This window comes from Lichenostomus cassidix, chromosome 6, assembly GCF_008360975.1.
Source record: "Lichenostomus cassidix isolate B80296 chromosome 6, HeHo_3.0, whole genome shotgun sequence".
Classification (NCBI taxonomy): domain Eukaryota; kingdom Metazoa; phylum Chordata; class Aves; order Passeriformes; family Meliphagidae; genus Lichenostomus; species Lichenostomus cassidix.
In genome coordinates this window covers 32,650,102-32,674,197 of record NC_139487.1, presented here as the reverse complement: position 1 = coordinate 32,674,197, position 24,096 = coordinate 32,650,102, and the positions used below count along the sequence as shown (strand labels likewise).

Sequence of the window (24,096 nt, the reverse complement as noted above, 5' to 3'; positions counted from 1 at the left end):
AAAGCAGTGAGGTCTCAGTGATTTGTACAAGCAAAGTGTTCCTGAAGAGGATTCAGTTAAGGCATGCATTCTTGAGGGAAATGTGTTGCTCTTTCCCTGTTGCCTGCCTGGTACCTTTTCCATGGGAAAGCCCTGCTTTGGTGTGGAAGGATCTTTCAGGAATTGCTTGTTCCTTTTTCTAGGTCATTTGCCTTTATGGTGCATGTCCTGTCTTGACTGCAGTGAGTGTTCCTCATGCTTCAGACAGATTTCTGAGGCAAATGCAAGTGAGAGACAATCAAGTGAGTCTCTCACCTTGTTTTTCTGTCCTGCTCTCAGGTGTGTGCTGCCTACCATCATTCCTGCTTGCTTAGCATCAGGAATGGAGGCCACCAGTGGTGTTTCATAACTAAGTCAAAAGGGTCTGGATTAGGGAGTTCATAAAGCAGTTCAAAATGTAATGCTTTTACAAAGATATGATGTGATTATTATCTTGTGATTGTTCTAGCTCTACCAAAAGAACTCCCTATTTGAGTAGATTGAAAAGACTTTTTCTCTTATTGGTAACTAAAGGAACATGCAGATGTCTAAAACTTTTTAAGAGGTGAGTCACAGAAGCAAGCAAATGAGAAAATAGCTTTGTTTTTCCTTTGTTTCATGTGTGGGTGTTTAAAAGTATTAAATACATTGAGCTGGATGCAGGCTTGGGTACATTAGTGACCTACCTGAGGGTGAGGTGGCAGGGCTTAAGGACAAGTGGAAGGGAGGATGAGAAGTGGAAATATTTTGCTGGCAGATACTTAACTCTTCAATATCTTGTACTGCAGAGAAGGGGAAGGAAGGAGTGAGGCTGAAACTGAAAATGGCATATTCCAGAGACGAGGTGGCAAGAGATAAATCTTGGGGGCCTAAAATGGTGTGATGGGAGAGAAAAGCAGAAGGAAGTCTTATGAAGAGAGGCAGTGAGCTGTGTTTCAAAGGAAACTGTGTGCACTGATGCTGCAGTTAGGTGGGGTGGGGGCTCCTGTGGTGTGTCTGGCTGGGCTGGAGGGCAGGAAGCAATGCCCTTGGTTGTACCAGTGTCCATTCTCACCAGGATGACTGACAGAGTTCCCAAACATGAAAGACATGTTCTGACACATGGGGTTTATTGACTGAGGGTTAGGGCAGGAAGACTGTTCATACCTGCCACCATGGCCTGAAAGTATCCCCTCCCAGCCTCCTAAAGTAAAAGTAACCAGAGGAAACACAGTGTGTCTCAACAATGTGAAAGATTTCTTCTTTTACTTACTGCTCAGGTGTCAGGACTCCAGATTTTTACCACTGCTCACCTGCAGTGCATCCCAGTGGTGGCAGTCAGTGAGACATCCCTGTTCCCCCTTCAAGCATCTGGCTTTGCAATCTTGGCATCTGAGCTCCAAGCAAGCAGGCAGAAAGGACTGTCAGTCTGAATCAGCAGCAAATCAAACATCCCTTCATCTGTCTCTTTCACCAAGTTATCCTTGCCCAGATGGTCTCTTTGTCATTCTTCCTCCAGAGAGGAAAAATAAAATCAGACCAGCTCTCCAGACAAGCCACAGACTCTGGCCTCAGGGTAAGAGGCACTGCTCCTTTCAAGATTTTTCTCTGTTGGAAGTGCAGTTCTTGTTGTAGCAGTTGCTGTCACCTCTGCATTATCTGTGTTCTTCTAAAATGCTTATGAATGTAGGTTTTGCTCTTCCCCTCTCTACCAGCAGATAGCTCTGTTCTCTCTTCCTTGGGACAGAAGTAACTGTCTTACTAGTGGGGCAAATGTAGAAGCTCGTTTAACACTTGCAAAAAACAAAAAAAAAAAGGGATGTTTTATATGAAAATGGAATATTGAATGGGAAGAGACAGAAGAAGGGGAGAGCAACCAGGCTGTGGGAACTGACAATTAGTCTGGCGAGCTCACAGACTTCAACCTTGACACAAACAGTTCATACCCGTGAGAATTCTACCATCAACAGAAGCAAGAAGCAAACAAGAGGAGAAGCTGCAGCTGCATGAGGGAGTCTGTAATTTTGTAAGAATGTGTGCTTATTATTGGTAACCAATAATATTGTAATGTAGTGAGTTGGGAACCAATGAACATGTAACATGAATGCTGAAAAATAGTATAAAAGAGACTTCATAGTAATGAAGGAAGTTCTTTTGTTTGGAGCCTTTTGCATGTGTCTCTGTGTGAATGTTGTGCCCACCTCAACAGTGACAACAGGCAGTGGTTTTTCTTTTGGTCTTTGATAGCTCTCCCTGCTCCACATAACCATAAACACTGGAAAGTGCCACTGTCCCTTTATTTTTGTTCTGGAAAAAGGGTGCATTTGATATCCATCCAAGATGGAAAAAATGGAGGAAAATGGGACATTGGTGCTATGGACTTAGTGACAGCTGGTCACAGTAAGTTTGATGCTTTGGAACTCAGAATTTTATTGTACATTTACTGCAAGTCATGGGATCTCAGAGGTGATCCACTGTACACGGAACTGTCTGAGGATAATCAGTTTAGAAATGGCTTTGTAAGTCAGTGTGTCTGAGTGCCATCAGTGTGGTGCTGTCCTCACTGTAACACAGCGCCTCCCTCCAGTGACTTTGGAAGCTTTTCTGTCGAGCTTTCACAGTTCTGGTGGAATCACAGACTTGATGGAGCCCTGCTTAAGCTGCCTGGGCACTCTGCTGCTGAACCCACTCATGGATCAGCTGGCGAGCAATGGCCTGTTTGGGAGGGAACCAGGGTAAAAAACTACCATCATCTTGCTTTGAAGATATGGGCTCTCTCTTGAGACCCTCCAAGACTTCCTCCAGGCCAAACCAACGGGCTTCCTCCAGTTCCAGGCTGTCAATGCTGATCTGGAAAGAATTCAGAGAGTACCAGTTCTTTAAATGAACTTTAAATGTGGGCAGTGACACCTTGCCTGTTCTTGCTTCCACAGAGATCCTATGCTGGAATGCCCAGAGTGCTACATCCATGCCTCAATTAAGCACTGATGCCCATCCAGGAAAAGATGCTACTATCCATCAGTGCTTTGTTGTGCTCGTTTCCTTAGGGGAGCCACAAATCAATCCTGCTCCATCATGGCAAAGCACCAGTGGCTGAGCACAGTAATTAACATGGCAGAATCTGCATGTTCTATAGCAAACGTGATAGAGAATCTCCTCTGCAAAGTTCAGAGGAAAAAATACAGGGGCGTTGGGCTCTAGGCTTGTATGTATACAGTGACCTGAGCAAAATCTGGCTCCTTGCAACAGAAAATGATAGGATTGTTTTGAAGTTTCTTCTTCACTTGTAGAGTAAGCCAATGGAAAACTGTATTTGAGGAGGTTTTAGTGCTCTCCTAACTAAATTCTGTGGACTAAACGAGATTTTGCTGCCTGAGGCAGGCAGTGAAATACCTCAGGGGAGCCTGAGCCCGCTCACCTCAGCATGCTGTGCTCCCACCAGGGCGTGACAAGCTATCATCAGGGAGCTGCTGGGGAATGGCCAGTGCTGGGAAGCTGAATACTGGAGCGACTCCACCTCCAGCCCCACCTCTTCAGCCACCTCCCGCCGCACTGCCTCCTCCACGCTTTCACCTGGAATCAACCAGAGTTAGGCAAGGACGGCCCAGCCTCGGGGCAGTAAAGTGTGGCCAGGAAAATGCAGGCATGCTCATTCCTGCATGCAGGAACTCCAGCTGTGCTCACCTGGAAACAGGTTTTGGTGGGATGCTCTGTTAAATTCATCCATCTCTGATAAACACAGGCACCAGAGACATTTTTGGCCCTGCCTATATATAGATGGTGGACAGAACAATTCAGTTTTAAGCCATTTTCCCTTCTCTAACAAGAGGTCTGTAGTTTTTCTTCCAAGCCAGAGTGCATGAGCCACAGAATGGATTTTAAAAGGACCAGAGTTATAACCTGGTGACTTTAAAATTTATGTTTGACATCAGGGACTAGAGCAACTGCTAGACACTTGTAATTCACATTCCTTTCAGACACCCAAGAGCTACTTTGAATTCTGTCTGCACGGGAACACTGCTATTTAGATCCAATGTCTTTGCCACCTATCAGAGAATCACAGACTGGTTTGGGTTGGAAGGGACTTTAGGGATCATTTAGTTCCAATCCCCTGCCATGGGCACGGACACCTTCTGCTAGACCAGGTTGCTCCAAGGCTTACCCAGCCTGGCCTTGAACACTTTGGGGACGGGGATGTAGGTCACCTGAGTGTCCATCCTTCTCTGTGAACAGAGATTTGGCTGATATCCCTGCAGGCTGTCCTCACACCCTCCATGCTGGAGGCCACTGTGGTGGATCAGAACGCACTCACCCATGTCACAGAAGCCTGAGAGAGCTGTGTACATCCCTGGGGGAAAGGAGGGCTGTCGGGCGAGGAGGCACCGGCTCCCATCAGACACCAGGGTGATGACCACTGGGGACATCTGCCACATGCATCACACAGAAACACAAGAAGTTCAGACAAAACAACTAAGGCTAAATTTTTGCTTTTCCTGGCTGGTTGGGGGTCACTAGCTGACCACCAGAGACAAAGTACCCAGCTGCCCACAAATCCCTTTTCCTGCTACCCCTCTGGGTGACCCAGCAGTGCTGCCCCAGAGCCCTGTGTCCCTCCCCTGTGCTGCCAAGTGCTCACCTGGGGGTAGTAAGTGATTCCACTGGCGTGGCACACACGCTTGCTGCCAGCTGGGTTCTTCTGGGTGGGCTGCCCAGTTTTGCTGCAGTACTGGTGAGAATCATGCCACCGGAGAAGGGACTGGGCCTGCCAGCACAGAGGAACACAAAACTTATTTACATCGGGCAGAAAGAGAGAATTCAGAGCAGTCTCTCTGAATAATGCTTTGCATGCAATCATGAGGATAAACTCTGATTAACTTTGGAAGCCTCAGAGAGGTAAATGAAGTATGGGCACTGCTTTTAAAAATAGCAGATTCTCCAATCCATATTTCCTGCTTCTAAATTTGAGCATGTTTGGGGGAGGTAGGGGAAAGGCTGTTGTTTATTGGGACATAATGGGAGTTGTAATGGGAACTGGACTATTCTAAAGAGTCTCCAGCCCTGAATATTTTCTTGAAAAATAGCCCAAGCATCACAAACATTATGGTGTAGGAAAGGAAACACAAGCTATTTCTCCTTATGGGTCAGGACAGCTGGTTTTCACACACAGACTTTTTCTTAGGCCTTCCAAACGTAGGCTATCTGCAGAGTACCAGCTTGTAAGTGAGAGGTTTTGAAAGAGCAGCTCCGAGAGGAGATGTGTAAGTCTGTAACATCCAGTTTGCCTGATAGTTGTTGAGCAGAGGACAAACTAGGAGTGCTGGGACTGTTGCTAAGGTCAGCATATTTCACTCTGAACATATAGCAGCTTGATGCTAAATGGCATAAATGGCTGCAGTCACTTTTAATTCACTTGTCTGTTTCTCCTTCCCTTGCATCTTGCTTTTGGGATCACAGGTTTGGGAAAACTGGTGTAATTTATAGTGTGTCTGTACCTAGGTCCCTGAAAGTGTACAGTAGGTACTTCTACAACATTAGATCATAAAGCAATATGGGAGATGAGGAGAAGGGTTGATGTTAGAAATCACAGCTTAAAGTAAAAAACCCTGTCCAATACCGAAGCCAGCAAAGGAGAATCCTTCCCATCCACTACAAAGAGAGCCTTTCGTAGGTCAGTAAATGATCCCTGGAGTTCTGACTCAATGACTGATTTCTCCAAGAGTCCTGTTGAAAAGAAAAAAATACTTGAGCTCATAAATTTCAGTTGTTATCCCAACTTTACGCCCTTGATTGTCCAAGTATACAATTTCTGGGAGTTCCCATGGAAGTGACACCACATCAGGGATAACATTCCCAAATGTTAAGGGCCTGACACCAGCCCACCTTTACCAACACACAGGCACAGGAGCAGCAGTGCAGCCCATGGGTGTGACCTGCCACACTCCTAACAGCTCCTACAGAGACTCAACCCAACCCTCCTTGGCAGGACAGGTTCTCCCAAGGATCAGGGATGCTGCCCTGGCAGCACCTTCATCTCAGTGCATCAAGCTGGTGCTGGCATGGATGGAAGAGGAGTCATCCCAACCTAAATCCAGGGCAAAGTGTGGTCTCTGCTCGTCTGAACAACCGATCAGCACCGACTTCTCTATCCACTGTTCAGCCTCTTGCAGTTTCTCCAGAATCCGTTTCATCTCTAAACAACATGGAAAGGGAAAGAGAAAGCTGTGGTGAAAGCAAATCCATGCAACTGTGCTGCTTTGTGGATCTTCAAGGCACAGGCAGTCTGGGTTTAAGGCAGAATGCCCATGTGTGAGAGAGGACCAGACAAGTGATCCCACCCTGGTAGAGACCTAAAATCTGGCTTTCCCCCTAAGCTCTTGGAAGTTTTGACCATGTCAAGCTAAAGGTCCAAATGTTGTAATGCTTGGGGAGCAGCTGTCCATTGGCTCTGTCCTGCATCTGCCAATACCTTGCCCTCAAAGCAAACTTCTCCTACATTACACCAAAAAAACCTTCGTTAGTAAGACCTTGCTTGTTTTCTTGCCAGCCCTCTCCCTTCAAAAGGCACAGTCCCAAATGCTTAAACCTGATCACCTCAGAACAGATCAGGTTGATACCATATGTGTGTCTCTGTTTCATTTCAGCTGTGTGATCCATGAGGTGTTTCTTTCTGGATGCACTGATTTCTGTCTTACCTGCTGCACTGAGCTGTGGCACCAAATATTTCTTCCCAACTTTCTGCAGGAAGGGGGAGAGATTGTGAAAGAGGTAGAAAGTTCCTGAGCTCTGGGCTTGTCTACAAAGGCTGTCATCTTCCTTTAACTGATTTAAGTATCTGCAGTGAGAAAATTTTTGGGAAGATGAATTGGAGATTGTGTTGAGATTATCAGTGGTATTGGTAATTTGGATGTGTTTATTCTGCACAGAGCAGGTGGGGCTGAATAGGCAGATCAGATTTAAGGTATTCCATGTGCTTTGAGACATTTTCACAGATGAGCCACTGCAGCCTGTAGCGAATGATGTGTGGCAGAAAATACATGATCATTTATGTGCAGAAAACTTTGATTATCCTTTTTACCCCCAAATGTGAATTGCTCCAAATGGTATCTGGCCAAGCTGATAAGGATTTCTGATGTTGAATCTCGTTCCCGTCAGGCTACATGCATTATGTTGTACCTGCCACACTGAGGTGAGGGGTAAAAACCAAGTCTTAGGCCACAGCTGGCTGGGGGTGTGTTAGGAAAAAAAATCATTGGCAAAAGGGTGTCAGCATGTGCTTCCTTCAGACTGTTTGAAGCAGTATTTAAAATGAAGCAAGCAGCATCACTTCAAGCCTGTCTGGTACTGTAGAAGTCTTTTAGCCCTGGCAGGCAATAATTAACAGAGCCTCAGCCTGAGAGAACCAGCCTTACCAGTGGTGAAGGGAGCAGAGGGGCTTTGGCTGTTACCCTTTACAGAGCTCACAGTGCATTCCTGTGGGATGGCTGAGCTGTTAAAAGATTAACCTCTGGGCCAGAGTTCAGTAGGGATGCTTGTGCCAAGCTCTGGCCTCCCAGTACTCAACAATCAGATGAGAACTTACCTCATTTTTCTCACATAGGTGGAGTGAAACCTGCAGATGAGAGAAGAAACTCCCCTGTGCAGTGCTTGATAAGCCACAGCCATAACCAACACCTACAGCTGGTGTCTCTGCCTACAAAAAGAGGCATAAAATGTAATGCAGTGGCCCTGCAAAGTTAAGTTTGACTTAAAAGGTGCAATAACCAGCTCAATCTCCCACTCACAGAGTCTGCAGAATCTGCTTTCTAAAATGATCACTTCAGTCACACTTCAAACTCAGTTTCAGGCTGGTTTTAAGACTTCTTAAAGATACCTCAGTTTGTTTCCATCCCTGAGTGTGCACAGGTCTTACAGAGCTTGCTATAAGACTAGATAGATTAAACCTTCCTGTCCCAAATCCCTGTGTCCCTGGGGAAAAGGACAGAGAGAGTGGCTGCTCTTTTGTTGGTTTCCTACACAGTTGTCATGGACTCGATCCAACCACACATCCTATTGCAGCACACAGTGGATCTGTGGGAAAGGCACTGATGCCAGGAGAGAGTGAAAGACAAAATATCAGCTGCGGAAGAGAATTCCCTGAGTTAGACAGGAGACAGCAGTTGCAGCTGAATAGGATCATCTCCAGCTATGAATGCTTTTTGTGCCAAAGAATCCCACCACATTTTCAGCTCAGGCAGTCTCAGACTGCAGCTTGACCTCAGGATGTCAGGAAATAGCCAGAGATGCTGCTGTCTTTAGCATTCACCCGAGACAAAAATGAACTGTGGTCTGTAATCCTTGATGATCACTTTGAACATTCCACTTTGCAGCCATAGAACTCAAAGCCCTTACGGAGGAAGCTACTTTTGATTTGTTACAGACACATAAGCAGTGCCAGGAAGAGTCTGAGAGCTCTTCCCTCAGCAAAGGTCAGTGATGGGAGCCTGAGAGGTGCCTCAGCAGAGAGTCCTATTTGCATGTGGAGACTTTGCCTTGGGGTTCGGACATCTCTGTCCCAGATCCCCCTCTCCCACCATCTCAGCCGACTGGGACCATCCCCTGGGACACAGGTGAGCCAAGCCTGCTGGGGAAGCCAAGGGGAGCTGTGGGAGCTGAGCACGCTGGGGCAGACACGTGTGAGGATGGGGACTGCCACCCAGCGTGTGTCTGAGGGGGTTTTGTGGTGTGACAGTCGCGTGTCTGTCGCTCCTCCACCGCCGCGCCTCGCACAGCCTGGCGTGTCAAATTCCCGGGCGCTGAAGCCAGGAGCGCTGCACTTCGCTCTGGAATGAGCAGCAGAATGTCACCGGGGTGGGACAAGGGAAAGAGCTTGTGTCCAGAGCTATGAGCGCGATGTGTGCGGCCGTTTAACCCCTTCCTCCCTAGGAACCGCCGTGCCAGGCTTTGGTTGGGCTCACTGAAAACTCGGAGCTGCAGACAGCAAAACTCGGCCTCGGCAGGCTGTCCCGAAGTGCTGTGAGCTCCACCTACGCCGTGCAGCCCGCAGGAGCAGGTCCAGCTGCCATTCCCAGGGAATGCCCCACTTACTGCGCCGTGTGCGGAAGGAGCGCTGTCTGTCTGCAGCCGCAGGGATCCGCTCTGGATCCCGAGTGACCTCCGGGGAGAGATCTCAAACTGCGGGGCGACTATCGCTGCCTCCGAGTCTCTCTGCCCTCACCGGCATGCTGGGAATTGTAGTTCTGCACTGGCTGCTCGCAAGGAGCTCCGGGATTGGGCTCACTTTCGGAGTTTGTTCCTTTTTCTCTCTCTTTTTTCTTTTCATTTTTTTTTTCTCCGAAGCTTCTCTGGGTTTTGTATCCACAGCATAAAAGCATTGTTTAAAGTTACGTCCTCCAGCAGGAAAAGATGCCAAAAGCTGCATATATCCAAAGGCTGGAGCTGTTCAGTGTTCCAGCATCCAAATACCCACAGCTGGGTTTTAGCTGTGAATAGGGCTGACCAGAGAGCAGCCTGTGCCAAGGCACGTCAGAATAATGACAAATTATTTTCATTCCTTTGTAAGTGAACAAACAGATTCCTCTCAAGCACTGAAAACATTATTCTGGGTTGGAGCCTACCTGACTATATTTAGCACAAAGAGAATTTTATAAACATACAAAAAGTAAATGTTTTCAGGGCAGCGTGTTGCTTTTTGGTCATGAATTGAGCCGTTCTAATCGAGAATTCACGTCATGTAATTTGAGAGTGGAGCTTGTAAAAATAATACACAGAATATCCAGGGAAATAGTACTCTTGTTACCAGAGTTACTTACAAGTTTAGGTTTAATTATGATTGCCTGCTATTTTTATGCTTCCTGAAACAGAGCAAACCCAGACTTATTAATCCACCAGGCTAATTGGATTAATGGACAAAACACATCTTCCCTTAATAAGATAAAGGATTTAAATATAATCTCAGAGGGAAGTATCCACCCCCCTGTTAAAACAAACTAAGTGATTGACCCTAACTGCCCCCAGAAATGGATCTTGCAAGAAGAGCTGCTTCTAGAGGGAAGCAGCTGGAGGAGATACTTTGGCCATGAAACCTTGGGACAGCCTCTCCAGCCAGCTGAAGCCCAAAGGAGTTTGGTAAGTGCACCCTGTCACAGGAAGGACTAAAAGCCAGAGCACCACACTGCAATGCAGAGACTCCTTTGAAGACAGGGCAGTGCTCTGGCCTCCTCTTGTTACACACAGCTGAAAACCCCCTGCATTAAATCAGCCCAATCATGTCCACCCAGCCTCTGTGCCGTGGGGAGATAGGCAGGGCAAATGAGATTAGAGTCACTTCTGCTATTGGTCTGAGCAGTGGGAAGCCAGGCAGGCTGTGAGAGATTCCTTGTGCCTTCTCCAAGGGTCTACACATTAATTGCCCTGTTAAATATTTCTGCAGCATGTAAACAAGTGGGATGATTTTGAAACAGAGGCTTTCTTGTCACTTACTCATTTAATTATTTAATTCAAGGAGCACGAATACCGGCTGTTGCTTTGGCACTTGAGTTGTTTCCTTGTAAGTATTTTTTGGGTTCTGAGTTGTGTGAGTTGCATCTGTAAACTGTTTATATTAGTCCCCTGCAGACACTGTACCCCATGCTGGAGCAATCCTGGGAGTGGAAGCCTGGATACACAAATACATCTCTGACAACTTTCTGTATCTTACTAATGTGAGCTTTGGCAGATTCCCAGAGGAGGTGAATCCCAGAAACTCTTCTGATGCAATAAGAGCAAACCAAAGGAGCAGGCAAAGAGGACACAAGCAGGGGAACAAAAACTTGTCATCTCTTACACGGACAAGATTAAGGTAAATCTTTGGTCCTGTATTGCTAATTTTTTTTCTAAGTCTGGGTTTAGTAAAATACTCATATTGGGATTAAGAGTTGGTAAAAGATTTTTCCAAGCCATAAAAGTAGCTGGAAAATGCAATTCTAGGCTAATAATGGTTATGCTACTATACTCTTTATTTCTGTCATGTCTTTCCACCTGCCCCCAATAAGCAGAAATTAGCAGTAAAATTGCTAACAGCTGCCCCTTGTACAACAACGGTTAATTGCCTTAAATACATGAAACTAACAAATTCACATCAAAAACTTGTGGTCAAGCCACAAGAAACTTCTTGGAAAGAAAAAAATCCTTTTTTTAGGACGAGCCTAAGGAAAGACAAACCACTTCTTTAAAGGGAAAGCTAATGAGTAGCCTTCCCCCCATCATTAAATTTACATGCAAACCAGCCAAATCTGGCTCTTCTCTGAAGTTAGAATCCTGTACATTGTATATCCTGTATATGGATATACAGGAATCCTGTCCTGTATATGAAGGACTCCTACAGTTTCTCTCACCCAGGTGGGGACGTTGAAAGAAAGAAACTACCTAATTAGATCTGCTGATTACATCCTGGACAGGTGTAGGGGAGACACTTGGACATCTGAAAGCCATTTTAGGGGGATTTGTTCCAGGTGACATGTGGGGTTTGTCTCTTCCCCTCTCTTGGTGCTGCTGCTGGTTACAGAATATCCCCAAACCCTGGCACTGCTTTGCTGCACTGCAAGTAATTGGTGACAAGGTGTTGGCTGCAGGTAATTAATTTTGGGAGCAGCACAGGTTGATGAGCATGTGGGAAAATGGCTAGGCTTCATCTCTTTACAATGTGCTCTTTACAAACCTCAGCTGTGGATACACTTGAGCCAGCTGAGCTTTTTGAGCTAACTTGGATTGATATGAACACGACTCACCTGTGCCTTAAAGCACTGCATGCAGATCGTAGCTCACTGCCTCCAAAAGGATGCTGAAGGTTCCAAGAGAACAGCAAACCTGACCAAAGACTTTACCCATTGCAAAGAAACAGGTAGGCTGTGACTGTGAGGGAGGGGTACTGGGTGTCTCATCCTGGGCAGGAACCTCATCAATCAAATCTAGCAGGCTGAAGCCTTCAGTCCCGTGCTGATCGACTTGTTTGTGTTCCCCACTGCCTACCTTACTTCCTCAAAGTACCTGGATAGTGCAAAAGGGGATGAGAAAGCAGCAGATCTCGCTAGAAAAAATCTGAATGTGCCTCTACAGCATGTGAGGTTTTGCCAAATCTCTAGAAGCTGCTGTTAAACCTCTGGCTGGATGTTATAGACTCTTTGGATAACGGGGCTTTAACTGGATGCCTCAGCTAGAAGCTTGGATATCATTCCAGTGTTTCCTGCTAGTTGTAGGAGTTGTATTTCTGTTGGAAGGTGACCAAAACTAGGGGAAAGGAAAGCTTATTTTTTGACGGATAGTTCCACAAAAAACTGGCCTTTTTCCTGCTCTGGCGCAGCAGCACTCGCAGTGCTGGCAGTGCTGTCAGCTGTGTGGACACATCTGTGTCCACAGCTGGACAAGAAATGACTAAATTCATTGTCTTGGTTTGAAAGACAGGTGTCTGCCAAGAGAGGCTGAACCCTCCCCTAGAGCAGAGGATGTGATTTTCCTTCCCCTCCTCCCTCCGAATTATTTAATTTAATAAATCAAGGGCTTTCAGGCAAAGGTATGGGAAAAAAGGAGTATCAGTTCTTTACTAGTATCTATAAACAAACAATAACAATAATAGCAAGCCACAACTAGAACCAGAAAACCAAACAGCAGATAACACGAGCTGCTGAACTTTCTCCCGTGTGGTGTAATCACGGTTGCAAGCAGCAGGGGCGCTGTTGAGCTCCCGGCCGGCCAGGGCAGGTGCAATGACTCCCGAGCGGCTGCAGGTGGCGCTGTGGCACAGGGTCAGGTCACTGTCCGGCAACTGCAATGGCGGATGGGCTGAGAAACACGCAGCGCAGCAGGAACAGCTCAGGGCAGCGAGGGAACAGGGCAGCAGGAGCGGGCGCTCTCTCTCTCTCTCCGGCCAGCGAGAATTTCTACAGTCACAGCAAACGCTGTGGTCTCATGCGGCAGAGGGCGGGGGCAGGCAGCAGAGGCAGCCGGACTCTCCCGGCAGTAGCCACGAGGGAAACGCAGCCCGGGGTGGGGGAAAACGTGCCCTTCCCCGTGAGGAGAAAAGTTGAATCAAAGCTCACCCAGCCAGGAGGGAAGAGAAACAGGGCACAGTTGGATCTCCTCTGGTAGCAGCTGGAAAGCCAGGAGGCAGCAGCCTCTCCCCTCAGCGTCCGAACCACGAGAGAGAGTGTTCCCCAGCAGGCTCTCCCTTACCTAGCCCTGCCCAAAACCTAGCCATTGTCTTTTACAAAAGGCTTGATCACTCTGAACATCGGACCATTTGTAACCTGGCAACAGGAATGGGGAGGAATTCTCAACCCCCAACATTCATCCATGTCATTATTTGTTTCTCCTGTGAGACACATTGCATCTCAGTCCCCCCCAAAACCTCGAGTTTGCTCTTTTCAAGGCACTGCTGGGGGAGTGGGAGCTGAGGTGACAGCTTGGGTACAGGGAGAAATCTTAGTTGTGGGTCATGCTGCAGCCTCCAGTTCCCTCTTCTGAACCAGGTGGTTTTAAGGCATTTCAGTCACCCGCTAAGGAACGTGAATTACAGGGGGATTTTGCCCCCTGTTGTGTCTTTGCCAGCTCTGTGGTGGTGTTGTGAAAGATTTCCAGCTGGGAGTGACCAAAAATGTCTGCCTTTAAAGGGTGAAGACTGGAGGCTGGTTATGCTAGTGAAGAGGTGGTTCTTTACTTGAAACCCACATCTGAACAGAAAAGAAAAAACGCTTAGGAATGTCCATGATCCCAACTAAATTGCTGGAGTGAACGAATAACCAGTTTATTTATGAAATCCTAGAAAACAACAAGCAGGCAGCATCTATCTCTCAAAGCAAGACTCATCTAAGCAGCTTTTGAATGTCTTTCTGTGATAGTTGAGAGCTCTGGTGGGCCAGAGAGATGTGAGAGCTGATAATGGTTTGTGACACAGCTTTTGCTGCTGCCTTGGAAGCTGCTTTGGAGATCAGCCTGGATTAGATGAAAGCCCTGGAAGGAGGGGAGGCTGCTTCAGCAGCTGCACTTGATGAAGGCACCATCAGTGTGGAAATATTTTCTCCTGTGCTTGCAGGACAAGGTGATTGAGCAGTATCAGCTGGGAGCTGGGGCAGTGATGTTGATCTCTCTCCTATCTCCTCCTGGCTGTGGGACTCTGGCTGTCCTGCGGGGCCCCAGCCTGGGCTCTCCTAGGGGAGGCAGGGACAGTGGTGGGGGTGGGAGTTAAAATCATAGAATTTGCTGGGTTGGCAGAGACCCATCTGGATGATTGAGCCCTTGGCCCTGCCCAGAACACCCAACAATCCCTCCCACCCTGTGCCCGAGAGCATTGAGAGTGGTGCGGCACGGACCTTCCCAGGCTGGGCTCTATGATCTCAGAGGTCTTTTCCGACCGAATTGGTTCCGTGATGCTAAGCCCAGCTGCCCTGGCACAGGACACGGGGCCGGGCGGGTCCAAGGGTGCTGTCCCAACGTTTTATGCCTTTGCTGGCAATTTTACTCCGAAAACACCGCTTTTGGCTGGACGCTTCTCCCAGTCCCTGCTGCCCGGGGCCATGCTAGCCCCCTGCCCCGTGTCTCGGGCGGTGCGGGTCCAGGCGCGGCTCCGTGTCCGCTGTCCCGGGCGGGCCGAGGCACCCACGTGGAGCCGCGGCCGTGGCGGCGGCGCATGCGCGGTGCGGCTGCCGCCGCTGTGACCGAGCTCACGTAGCGAGCGGATCGCTCCGCCCATCGGGGGCGTGGCCTGAGGGGGCGTGGCCAGCTCGCCTATAAGAGCGGCGGCGGGGCCGGGCGCGCTCAGTCGGTGAAGCCCGCGGGCAGGACGCGGTGGTCTGTCGCGGCCGCTGCCCCGCCGCCCCCCGTGCGCAGGTGAGGCCCGGCCGCCCCTCCGTGCCCCGGCCGTGCTGTGGGTGGGTTGGCGGGCGGGTCGGGGTGCAGGGAGCCGCGGGGCTGGGCGGCTGCGGCGGGGTGGGTGGGAGCGATACGTGGCAGCGCTCCGCCGCCCCCCACCCTCCCCGCGGCGAGGGGCCGGTGTCCCGGTGCTCCCGGCCGGTGCTCCCCGCCCTTACGTAACGGGAGCCGGCCGCCTCCGGAGGGGGGCGGGAGGGCGCCGCCGCGCCGGCTTCCCCGCTGCTGGCAGACTAAACACAGCCGCCGCCTCCTCCTCCTCCTCCCGCTCTGCCTCCTCCCGTTCCCTGCGCCCGGCGGTGCGGCTGGGAGTTGTCCCCCTGCTGGACTCGGTTCCCTTGCCCTCCGGGGGCGCAGGTGGGCTCCCGCCGCCGGTCCTGCCCTGCCCCGTGGCGGTGCCGCGGCTGGTGCCCCTTGTGCGGGAGCTGAGCGCATGGCTGCGGGCTGGGAGGGATGGAAACTTCCTTGGCGGGAGCACTGGCGGCACACGCTGTGTGCAGGGATTGATTGCACCTCCAGGAGAGAGGCATGTCTTGATGTCCCTCTCTGTTGCTTTGGGTTGCATTCGGCCAGCTGGTTCATGTGGAATTTTGCATCTACCTTTATATCAAACTATACCTTTCAGTAGGTATTTTGGGAGGTTCTAGTCTGAGTAGCAGGAGAAAATCCTACTTGGAGCCCTGAACATGCTGGTGAATATAATAAAAATATCATATGTAGTTCTTAGAATAAATCTTCTAGTTTACCTGAAAAGCTGGGTGCTCCCAGAGGAAAGCTCCTCCGGGATGGCAGACAGAAGGGATTGCCCCGCATTCAGTTTCACTTTTTTTTTGCTGCTGACTTCAGGAAGAGGAGGATGCAGTGTGCTGAAGTGTTTACCTACTTCTTAAAAGTAAAGGTTCAGCACTCGAGGTTTTAGTGAATGAAAGGAGCCTTTGGTTATAATGAGTAAACAAATGCAGCTTCCCCCAGCGCCAGGGGCTGCTGGCTCGGGATGCAGACAGTGCTCTGCCAGGGGCAGAAAGCAAAGGTAATGAGTTCCCGGGTTGTCTGGGAAGCAGAGGCCTGCCTTTGGGGTCAGGGATGTTCTCTCTCCTACTGCTCTACACCCACTGCTACTCGTGCACCATTGCTGGATGCATTTTATTGTCCTGAACTATTTCATTTGACCCAGAGCACTCTGCACTGCTTCTGAAGTATGTGCTGACACAACCAGTACTGATTAACTTTTTTCCTCTTTGTTTTCTTGCCCAAGGCAGCTCTCTGACCTGTTGAGATTTCAGTGTTGTTCCATAATGTATAGCTTTAAAACCTAGCCTTTAAAGCTGTGATTCTAGGGCTTGCATGTAGGTTGGAAAGTGCCCAGTGCAGTTTGACAAATTGAAATGACAGGCAGTGAGTTATGCTTTGGAAGGAGTGAGGATAAACAGAGGTTTATTGGAGGAAAAGCCTGTCTCCATGCTGAGGTTGATATAGATAAGGAAACCTTTTTTCTTTAAAAGAATATAGTCCTTGAAAAAACCCAACTGATCATTGGGATTGTCCTGCTTTCTTTATAATCACTCTTAATATCTGAAAACATTCTGTATATCTCTGTAGATGCTCTGCTAATCCTTGAGCAGAAGGATAGCCTTCTGCTTGTTGTGTCTAATAAGATAATTGCTCAATTCCATCCCCAGTGTTCTTTGTCTTGGCTTGGGAAGTTAAAACAAGTGGGCTCTGAGGGCTGTGTCCATTCAGTCTTAGTCTGGAGGAAATCAAGGGAAAACTTGCTTCAGTTCCCTGAGTGCAAATCTCTGTACAAACACAACTTCTGTATATTCAGTCATGAAAGTTGTCTTCAGCTTGGCAGTAAATGATAGAGCACCCTACTTGTCTCTAAAATTGGTTCTCTCCTTTTATTATATTAATACACTTTTTATATATGAAAGATGATATTACAACTTTGTCATAAAAAGAAGCCTAAAGCATGCCCTGTTCTTTTGGTAGCAGCAATTGTAGAAAAATCTTTCTTCTCTCACTGCTTAGATCTTAATTTTAAAACACACTTTGAACATACTAGGGGACTTGGGAACTGTGTTCTGGTGCTTCTGTCCTGTGAGACCTTTAAGAAATGATGGCAGCTAAATGTTCTTAGTACTTATTTTGGGAAAGTTCTTTTCTTTTCAGTAGTATTTTCGGTCACATTGTGTCATGAGACTGTAACTTGGGTTGTCCTTGAGGCAGGAGAGGGTTAGGGCAGTGAGCAGCTATTACTTCTGGTTCCATCTTCTCCATTTCCCCTAAGCTCAACTCAGCTGTTTAAGGGTGTTTATTATTGTTTTACACTCAGTGGGGTCCAGTTAGGATTGTGAGAATGGACCCACCTTCAAATCGCAAGCTGAGGATCTTGGTGATACAATTTTGTCTCCTGGCCTTGCAGCAGACTTGGTCTTGAGCAGGCCAGTTACTTCTTACCTAAATAAAGAAGCTGGTTTGGAATTAAGTTAAAGCTGCTCCATGTTGAGGTACTCCCTCAGTTTCCATTTTTTTATCCTGTCTTCTGAATCCTGGTAAGCACCTGGGAGCTTGGAGTTGGCAATGAGGAGACTTGTATAATGAACATCTTCAGTCTTTGGAGACTGATTAGTGGGACCTTGATTGTGATGAGGTTAAGTCTCTCTGCAGTTTGTCTTTGTCTGCTTGCATCTTACTACTTGTAGAGCAGAGCTGAACTCTTAAAAAGTCCTCCAAAAAACTCCTCTAAGTTTCATCAGTAGAAACGGTGTTTGCGTGTTCAGGGAATCCTGTGCTGTGCTTGGCAGTGCCATTCCTCTGCTTGCTGTTTTGTTTCACTTCTATCTACATGTTTGTTTGCTCTTTGCTTCCCCCCACTCATGTTTTTCTGCTCTGCCACGTTCTGCTGTTTCAAAGCTTAGTAAGTGCACTTTTCCTGTGGAGGCAGGAAGCTCATGTGCTGGAGCTGTCAGCTGAACTCCCCCTTCTCTGCGTGGGCAGTGATCCCTCCTCCGTGAGATGCTCAATTGCCATCCTTGTGGGACATGGCTGAGGAGGAGAGCGAGACTGACAGCAATAATGGAGAGAGGATTTTCATCTTGTTTTACTTCATGTCACCGACAGGAAGAAATTAAAGCCTACTTGTCTGGCAGCCTGCGAGTCCGAGAGATTTCCAGCGAGTATATGAACTGAGCTGTGTTTTCTTTGATCCAGGAACCTGTGGCTGATCCTGCTGCAGTAGTTGGAAAGCTCTGCTCCTTAGCAACTGCTGTCAGGGCAGCGCCAGCTTGGCTGGCCCGACTGCTGCCCCGGGCTGCCCGGCCAGCTCTGCTTTCTGTCTGGGAGGGGAGGAATCCTGGGGGGCTGGAAGCTATTACGGGAGTCTGGGACCTTGCAAATGACAGGAAATCTGGGAGAGGAAAGGAAAATCAAGCTGGAGGTGACCTCGGGACGTCATCTTGGACGACCTCTGGATCTTGGGGGTGTCTGGTTAGGCTGTGCGAGGGCTCATCCTGTTTCCTTTTGAAATTCTTCCAAGAATGGGACATCCAGTTTGTCTGGGTCTTCTTCTAGTGCCTAAGTGTGAGAAACTTTGTGTTTGTACCTCCTTGGAATTGCCTTTGTTGCATTTTGTGGCTGTTGCCAGTCACTCCTGCTATGTGCCTGTGGAGATGAGGAGGTGGGAATAATGTTGCAATAGTGTTCGGAGAACCCTTCAAAGGCAGCTGGAAAAGAAAAAACAAGATGGAACACTCACTGAGAGTAGTATGTGGAGAGAAAACACTGCTTTCTTCACCTTTTTGGTGATTTTGCTAGTTTTTCTTTGTGTTTTTAAAAAGTTTCATCTTGATTAATAGTAAGAAAGTAAACTTTCTGAAGCTTCTTTTGTGTTTCCCCAAGCGCAGTAAACAAATAGCTCAGTGCATTCCCAGTACTGATAAAATTGGCCAATATTTATGGTGTAGTAAAGCTGTTTGTGCTTTGTCACTGATTCACAGATGTGTTGGCTCAAGTGCTGAGTGAGCAGGAGGCACTTGGCTGTCTGCAGGATGGAATAGGAATTGAGTGGTGCTTTCAGTAGGAGTGCAGGTACACATCACTGGAGCTTCATGAGGGATGTTTGAAATAGTCTGATGTAGCCTGTTGGCTGCCTGTGGAGGGGATGAACCAGGAGGGAGGAGGTGAGGAATGCTACTGTGGACAGCAGAGCTGCTTTGGAGCATTGGTGAGGCTCAGGAGGGGAAAGGGAGGACTCCAGACTTTCCTCTCCAAATTCTCACTTCACAACTTTCTTTCTCCCCATGAATGTGTTGGAATGTGTTGGAATGTGTCAGCCCTCCAGTTGTGGTTGTACAGATTTCGGGTGATTTACAAGAGTTGGAGGTTGTGCTGCTTTTCTAGGCTGCTGCAAGTTTGCTGTTGTTCCTGTGGGTGCCAGTGGAACTGTGCTGGTCCTGTCCAAGAGGCAGTGCTCAGAATAAATCCAAACCCCAGTGCCTCTCCCTCTGCAGTGCTGGAGGCGGAAAGGAGAGCAGGGAGCTGCCTCCTGACCTTCAGATGCAATATGAGGAGAGATCCTGCACTCTGGAGTCAGGGTTTGTTCCCTATTAATATCACCACTTGTTGGTGGGATGGTTTTTATTTCAGCCATTATAACTTTTGAACTTTCCTGATTGTTTGCACCTTCCCTGTGTGAATGCCACACCTGGGTCTGTGTTGTTTGTTTGATAAAAATTACGTTGCTTTCTTCCCTAAATAAGCCAAACCCCTTTGTAGCTGAGCTTGTTGCTTTTTTTTTTTCTTTTTTCTTCATTAGTTGTGCTGTTGGAAGGCTTCTAAACTGCTTTCTGTTAGTAAATGCAGTGGAGTTAATTTTTCTGAGAGGATACAGTATGTGAGAGTTTAAGCTTTTTTTTTTTTTTTGAGGGGGGGCAAAAGTAAAATTTGTGAATTCCACGACAGCATAATTAGTCCTAAAATATGCAGGAGCCAGGCAATCCTGGACTGCTAAAGGGATCAGGATCCTGAAAGGCTGAGAGCTTGGCAGCTGGCCCTGCAGAAAGCACTGCCTGTGAGCCTGCCATGGGCTGATCCAGAGACAGAGCAGCCCTTTTTGTCAGGTGTGGAGCTTGGCTCCATGGTGGCAGTAGCTGGGGAGCAGCAGCATGCACACAGCTCCCTCTCTGGACTGCTCATAGAAGGTTTTCATTTAGACCTCTTCCACTTGCATGTTTCTGACTGAAAAAAGGAAACTTTTTTTTCCATTGAGTGGATGAACTTGATAAATATGTATTTTTAATTTGGTGTTACAGGCTTTTTTCAGTGTCTGATGTTTTCTTCAGTGCTTTTTGCAAAGCAGCTCTGTCTGCAGCGTGACTTAGATGCCAAAAAGAAGAGTTCTGGTGCAGACCCTGTCCCTGAGCAGTTCTTTCTTCTTTTGCCAAACAAGGCAGGCATAGAAAATCAGCAGAAGGGACTCAGTCTGTGAGAGCTGCTCAAGCTGTCTGGGTTCTGCTGCCTCAAGCAGCAGTGGCAGCCCCAAGAGACTGAGCTGCCTCTTCTGAAGGTGGATTTAGCTCTCTGGTGAGCAGGAATTTTTCACCTGTTTTGTTTCTCTCACAGGTGTGTGGTGAGGTGAGAGCTGCTGAGCAATGGCGTTTAAGAAGGTTTGGTGTGCCCTAGCCCTGGGATTCCTGCTGCCTTTCTCTTGTGCCCACACAGACTTCTTCACTTCCATTGGTGAGACCTGCTTTGGTGTAGCCAGAGGAATTTCTTGACAGCCCTCAAAACTGATTCTGCAGTGATGTGTTAATCATCCAAGGCCTTAACTGATATAGAACTAAACCCACTGCCTAGTTCTTACCACATTATTGACTTTTCTTCTGGGAGAAACGTACTTTCAGTCAGTCCAGGGGTAGTCTAATGACCTGGGCTAGGCTTTGTGGTCACTATTCATTCTTAGAGGTTTTGGGATTTAAACAGAATTTTGGTGCTGCACACATATGGAAGGAAATGGATGTCTGTACTCACCCTGGGGCTCTGGTGGCCTCAGGGTGGGCACTGTACCCCCCTTTGTGCTGAACCAGTTCAGCTGCCTTCTTGCAGGAGGTGAAGCAATTATTAATTAATAGCAGGGACCCCTTGAAGTCATGGGTATAAAATAAAGCCCTGGGTTAGTATTGTGTATCAAACACGAAGGCTTTGTGTGTTTCTGTAGCTTTCCCTTTATTTGCTCTACATTATGTATGCTTGGATGAAAGATTACTCTGTGGCAATCACTTCCTTTTCCAAATGAATCCTAAATTAGTTCTAATAATAAATATGCAGTATTACATTAATTTCCATGGCAACAAGCTTGGTCCAGCAGGAGATTTTCTCCTTCAAAAAAAAAAAAAAGGCCTTACTTGAATACTCCTTTAGGGTTATTCAAGTAAATGCAGAAGGACTTTTGGGGAGGAAGAGTTGAAGAAGGGAAGTAGAAAATAGGAAGAACTCTTTAATTCTCATGAGTTTGTGTTTCTGCTTGACTAACTAAACTCTTTTTTATTTTTCTAGGTCATATGACAGACTTAATTAATACAGAAAAAGATCTGGTCGTGTCACTCAAAGATTACATCAAGGCAGAGGAAAGCAAGCTGGAGCAAATCAAAAAGTAAGCAGTTGGTTTCATAATGCTAATGGTTCATAATTTGAGTCCACCCTTATGCAAAAAGTGCTTCCTAAGGCTGATTAAATTTGTGGAATTTTTCCTCTGGGGCAAAGCTTAAAAGCAGCAGGTTTTGCTGGGTGTTTGTTTTAAGTTGTTCTCTTTGAGCACTGCTTGGTGTGTAGATGAGACCTGACCTTGTGAGTACTAGAGCCCAGTATGTCTGATTTTATCACAGCTAGGAATAGACATATTTTATCACTGAACAGGGTGGTTTCCTTGCTTTCAGAAATGTGTGTAACTCTGTCTGAGGATGTTGAAACAGTTCTAGATGGATGGATGGTTTTTATTTTATCCTTTGTCTGTTACTTTCTGGTGTTCCACCATCTAGGAAGAAAGACACTTTATATTTATCACTTAAAGTACAGAGCTGGAGTTGTTGGCAGGTTTGGAATGTTACAAGTATATTCTTTACAGCTACAATTTAACATGGGAGAATGCCAGTTGGGCATCCAAAATGTGTAAATACAGCTTATTGTAGAAGTGTTGCAGGTCTGTTTTTAATATAGGCTCTTCCTGGTCAGAAAAGTTTCAATAACTGTCACAGAGAGATTAAAGAACCCAGAAAAAAGTGCCAGCATTGTTTGTTGGCATCTGAAGGCTATTGGGAGCTGGTGTTCACTGAAACTCAGTGAAAGCTGGTAAATCACCAAAATGCAGAGGATAGCTCAGGCCTCCTGTGGGGCACTTTCATCAGACAGAAACTACCTGGAGGAAATCCCAGCCCTGTGACTGAAACAACTTCCACAGTTGTTTCAGCCCCTCACTGGGGCTGACAGCCTTGCAGTGAGAGATGCAGGGAGGGTCTGGCCCTGTGCAGTGTGAAGGCACAGCTTGAAGGTGGTTTCTTCAGTCTCTGGCTTGCTGTGAGCTGGAGTTGGTCCCCAGCAGCACCAGGAGCCCTCTGTTTTGGAGGGAGCTCCCTCACTCATGTGGCTGCTGGAAGAACCCACACAGGGACTGTTGGAGTGTAGGAAAACAATTTGGGATGGTGTGGGAAAAGCAAATGTGACCAGAGGCACCTTTAGCAGCTGTACACACCTCCCTGTCTCAGGTAAAGCCTGCACATTTAATTCAGGCAAACCAGAGCCTGGAACAAAAGTAACTCCAGCTTGTGGACAGTTACAGAGTTTCCTCCAGGCCACGGATTGTCTGTTTGCTTTATTGTTGGAGTTTGGGATTCTCTGTGGGGTGTGGCTCTTTAACATCAATTTACCCTGATTGCAGGGTGTTTCTGCACGTCTTCATGTTGTACATCTGCTCGGGGTTTTTTTGGAAGCTGTGCTTGTTTTGGGGCACTTGGGGTTGTGAACGACTTGTGGCACTTAGAGAAGTTTGAGTTGGAGCTGCAGCACCAGAAACTGGATCTGGGCTTCTCATTTGAAGTGTGAGAGCTACATCACTTCTTAATCCAAGCTTTCAGCATGGAAAGGAGCTTTGTGGTGAGAGGCAAAGGCGTTTCACAGATCTGAGTGTGTGTGTCTAAACTAAAGTAATTTGAGACAAGCATTGAACTGCCTTTTTGTAAGCCTTAGGGGGAAAAAAGGGGGTATTTAAAAGACTGAAAATGTGGGTAAAGCTTTGTTTTTGATTAGTCCTGCATGACAGTTCATAATAGAAGTGCTGGCACAGTGCTTTTGGGGTTTGTAGGAAGGAGTTCCTTCAGCATGGTTCCAACAAAGACTGTGAGAGTAGCACAAGATTTGGGCTGCAGCTGAGGAAGAAGCTTTAATAAAAAAATAAAGTAGCCCTTTTTGTTCCTTTTAGAAGAGTTCTAAATATAGATAATGTAAAAGCTTGCAATTTCTGGTTTTTCATTAGTGAAGATACTTGAGTAGCTTGAAATCAGCTCTCTAGCACACCAGCAGACTTCTGCAAGACTAATGAATATTTTCATTATAGATGGGCAGAGAAGTTGGATCAGCTGACAGACACAGCCACGAAAGACCCTGAGGGGTTTTTGGGCCACCCTGTGAATGCATTCAAGCTGATGAAACGGCTCAACACAGAGTGGGGTGAGCTGGAGAGCCTGGTGCTGAAGGACATGTCAGATGGTGAGTGTGTGTGTGCCTGCAGCAAAACCCAGCATCACAGGCTGACTGCAGTTCTTTGCTGTTTTTAATGGGGTTTTGAATTCACTTGTCAGGGGTTGAATTAGATTTGCAAATCTGCTTTTGAGACTGAGCATTTGTGGAACTAATCTGAATTGCTGTAGTAAACACTTGATTGCTGCATCATTTCTTCGGCAAGAGTGGGAGCTATTTTGCAAGGAGCAGAATATGAAATAGTTGACTGTGAAAGACACTTGACAAAAGGAAGCCACGACGGTTGTATTTGACCTGTATGTAAGACTGTCTCAACAGCTTATTAATACCAGGTGGAGCTCTGCAGTAGGGAGTTAGAAGAAAGCAGAGCTTTCAAAGAGACCCAGAATTAGTCTCTGATAATGATTCAGCACATTCAGCTTCCCTTTGCTGTGAGAGGCACTGAATATGCCA

General features: G+C 47.3%; 2 protein-coding genes and 1 long non-coding RNA gene across 8 annotated transcripts in view; 2 read left to right on the top strand and 1 right to left on the bottom strand.

Annotated features, from left to right (window-relative positions):
• Positions 1-1,110: 1,110 nt before the first annotated feature.
• On the bottom strand, positions 1,111-7,687 carry NUDT13 (nudix hydrolase 13). 3 transcript variants are annotated; one of them, XM_085064414.1, is made up of 9 exons: positions 7,577-7,687; positions 6,690-6,829; positions 6,080-6,187; positions 5,612-5,718; positions 4,634-4,759; positions 4,310-4,421; positions 3,682-3,764; positions 3,416-3,570; positions 2,709-2,847 (listed from the first exon to the last, which is right to left on the bottom strand). In XM_085064414.1, exons 1-8 carry the CDS (start codon positions 7,657-7,659, stop codon positions 3,457-3,459), a joined length of 873 nt encoding a protein of 290 aa, XP_084920540.1. In that variant the 5' UTR covers positions 7,660-7,687; the 3' UTR covers positions 2,709-2,847; positions 3,416-3,456. The 3 variants fall into 3 exon arrangements, with proteins under 3 accessions (XP_084920538.1, XP_084920539.1, XP_084920540.1); XM_085064412.1 differs by lacking the exon at positions 3,682-3,764 and having other exon boundaries at positions 1,111-2,847; XM_085064413.1 differs by lacking the exons at positions 3,682-3,764; positions 6,080-6,187 and having other exon boundaries at positions 1,111-2,847.
• Positions 7,682-14,523, top strand: LOC146435655 (uncharacterized). Its single transcript, XR_014853045.1, has 6 exons — positions 7,682-8,603; positions 8,920-9,281; positions 10,012-10,543; positions 10,703-10,834; positions 11,776-11,875; positions 13,641-14,523. It is a non-coding gene; the product is annotated as an uncharacterized LOC146435655 (long non-coding RNA).
• A 246-nt stretch (positions 14,524-14,769) lies between these two features.
• Positions 14,770-24,096, top strand: part of P4HA1 (prolyl 4-hydroxylase subunit alpha 1) — a 26,652-nt gene continuing 17,325 nt past the window's right edge. For all 4 annotated transcript variants that reach the window (XM_085064404.1, XM_085064402.1, XM_085064405.1 and 1 more), the window contains exons 1-4: positions 14,770-14,856; positions 20,515-20,631; positions 21,448-21,544; positions 23,501-23,652. In XM_085064404.1, the coding sequence (XP_084920530.1) occupies positions 20,544-20,631; positions 21,448-21,544; positions 23,501-23,652 (337 nt within the window). In that variant the 5' untranslated portion in view covers positions 14,770-14,856; positions 20,515-20,543. The remainder of the gene's footprint in view (positions 14,857-20,514; positions 20,632-21,447; positions 21,545-23,500; positions 23,653-24,096) is intronic.

What these genes read in the sequence shown, in the direction of transcription:
- NUDT13 (XM_085064412.1), bottom strand. Translation starts at nt 7,659, where the DNA reads ATGGCTGTGGCTTATCAAGCACTGCACAGGGGAGTTTCTTCTCTCATC. An exon ending in ATTCTCCTTTGCTGGCTTCG is followed by an intron (nt 4,760 to 5,611) that starts GTATTGGACAGG and finishes CTGTGCTGGCAG; the next exon opens with GCCCAGTCCCTTCTCCGGTG. An exon ending in CTCAGGCTTCTGTGACATGG is followed by an intron (nt 3,571 to 4,309) that starts GTGAGTGCGTTC and finishes GGTTGATTCCAG; the next exon opens with GTGAAAGCGTGGAGGAGGCA.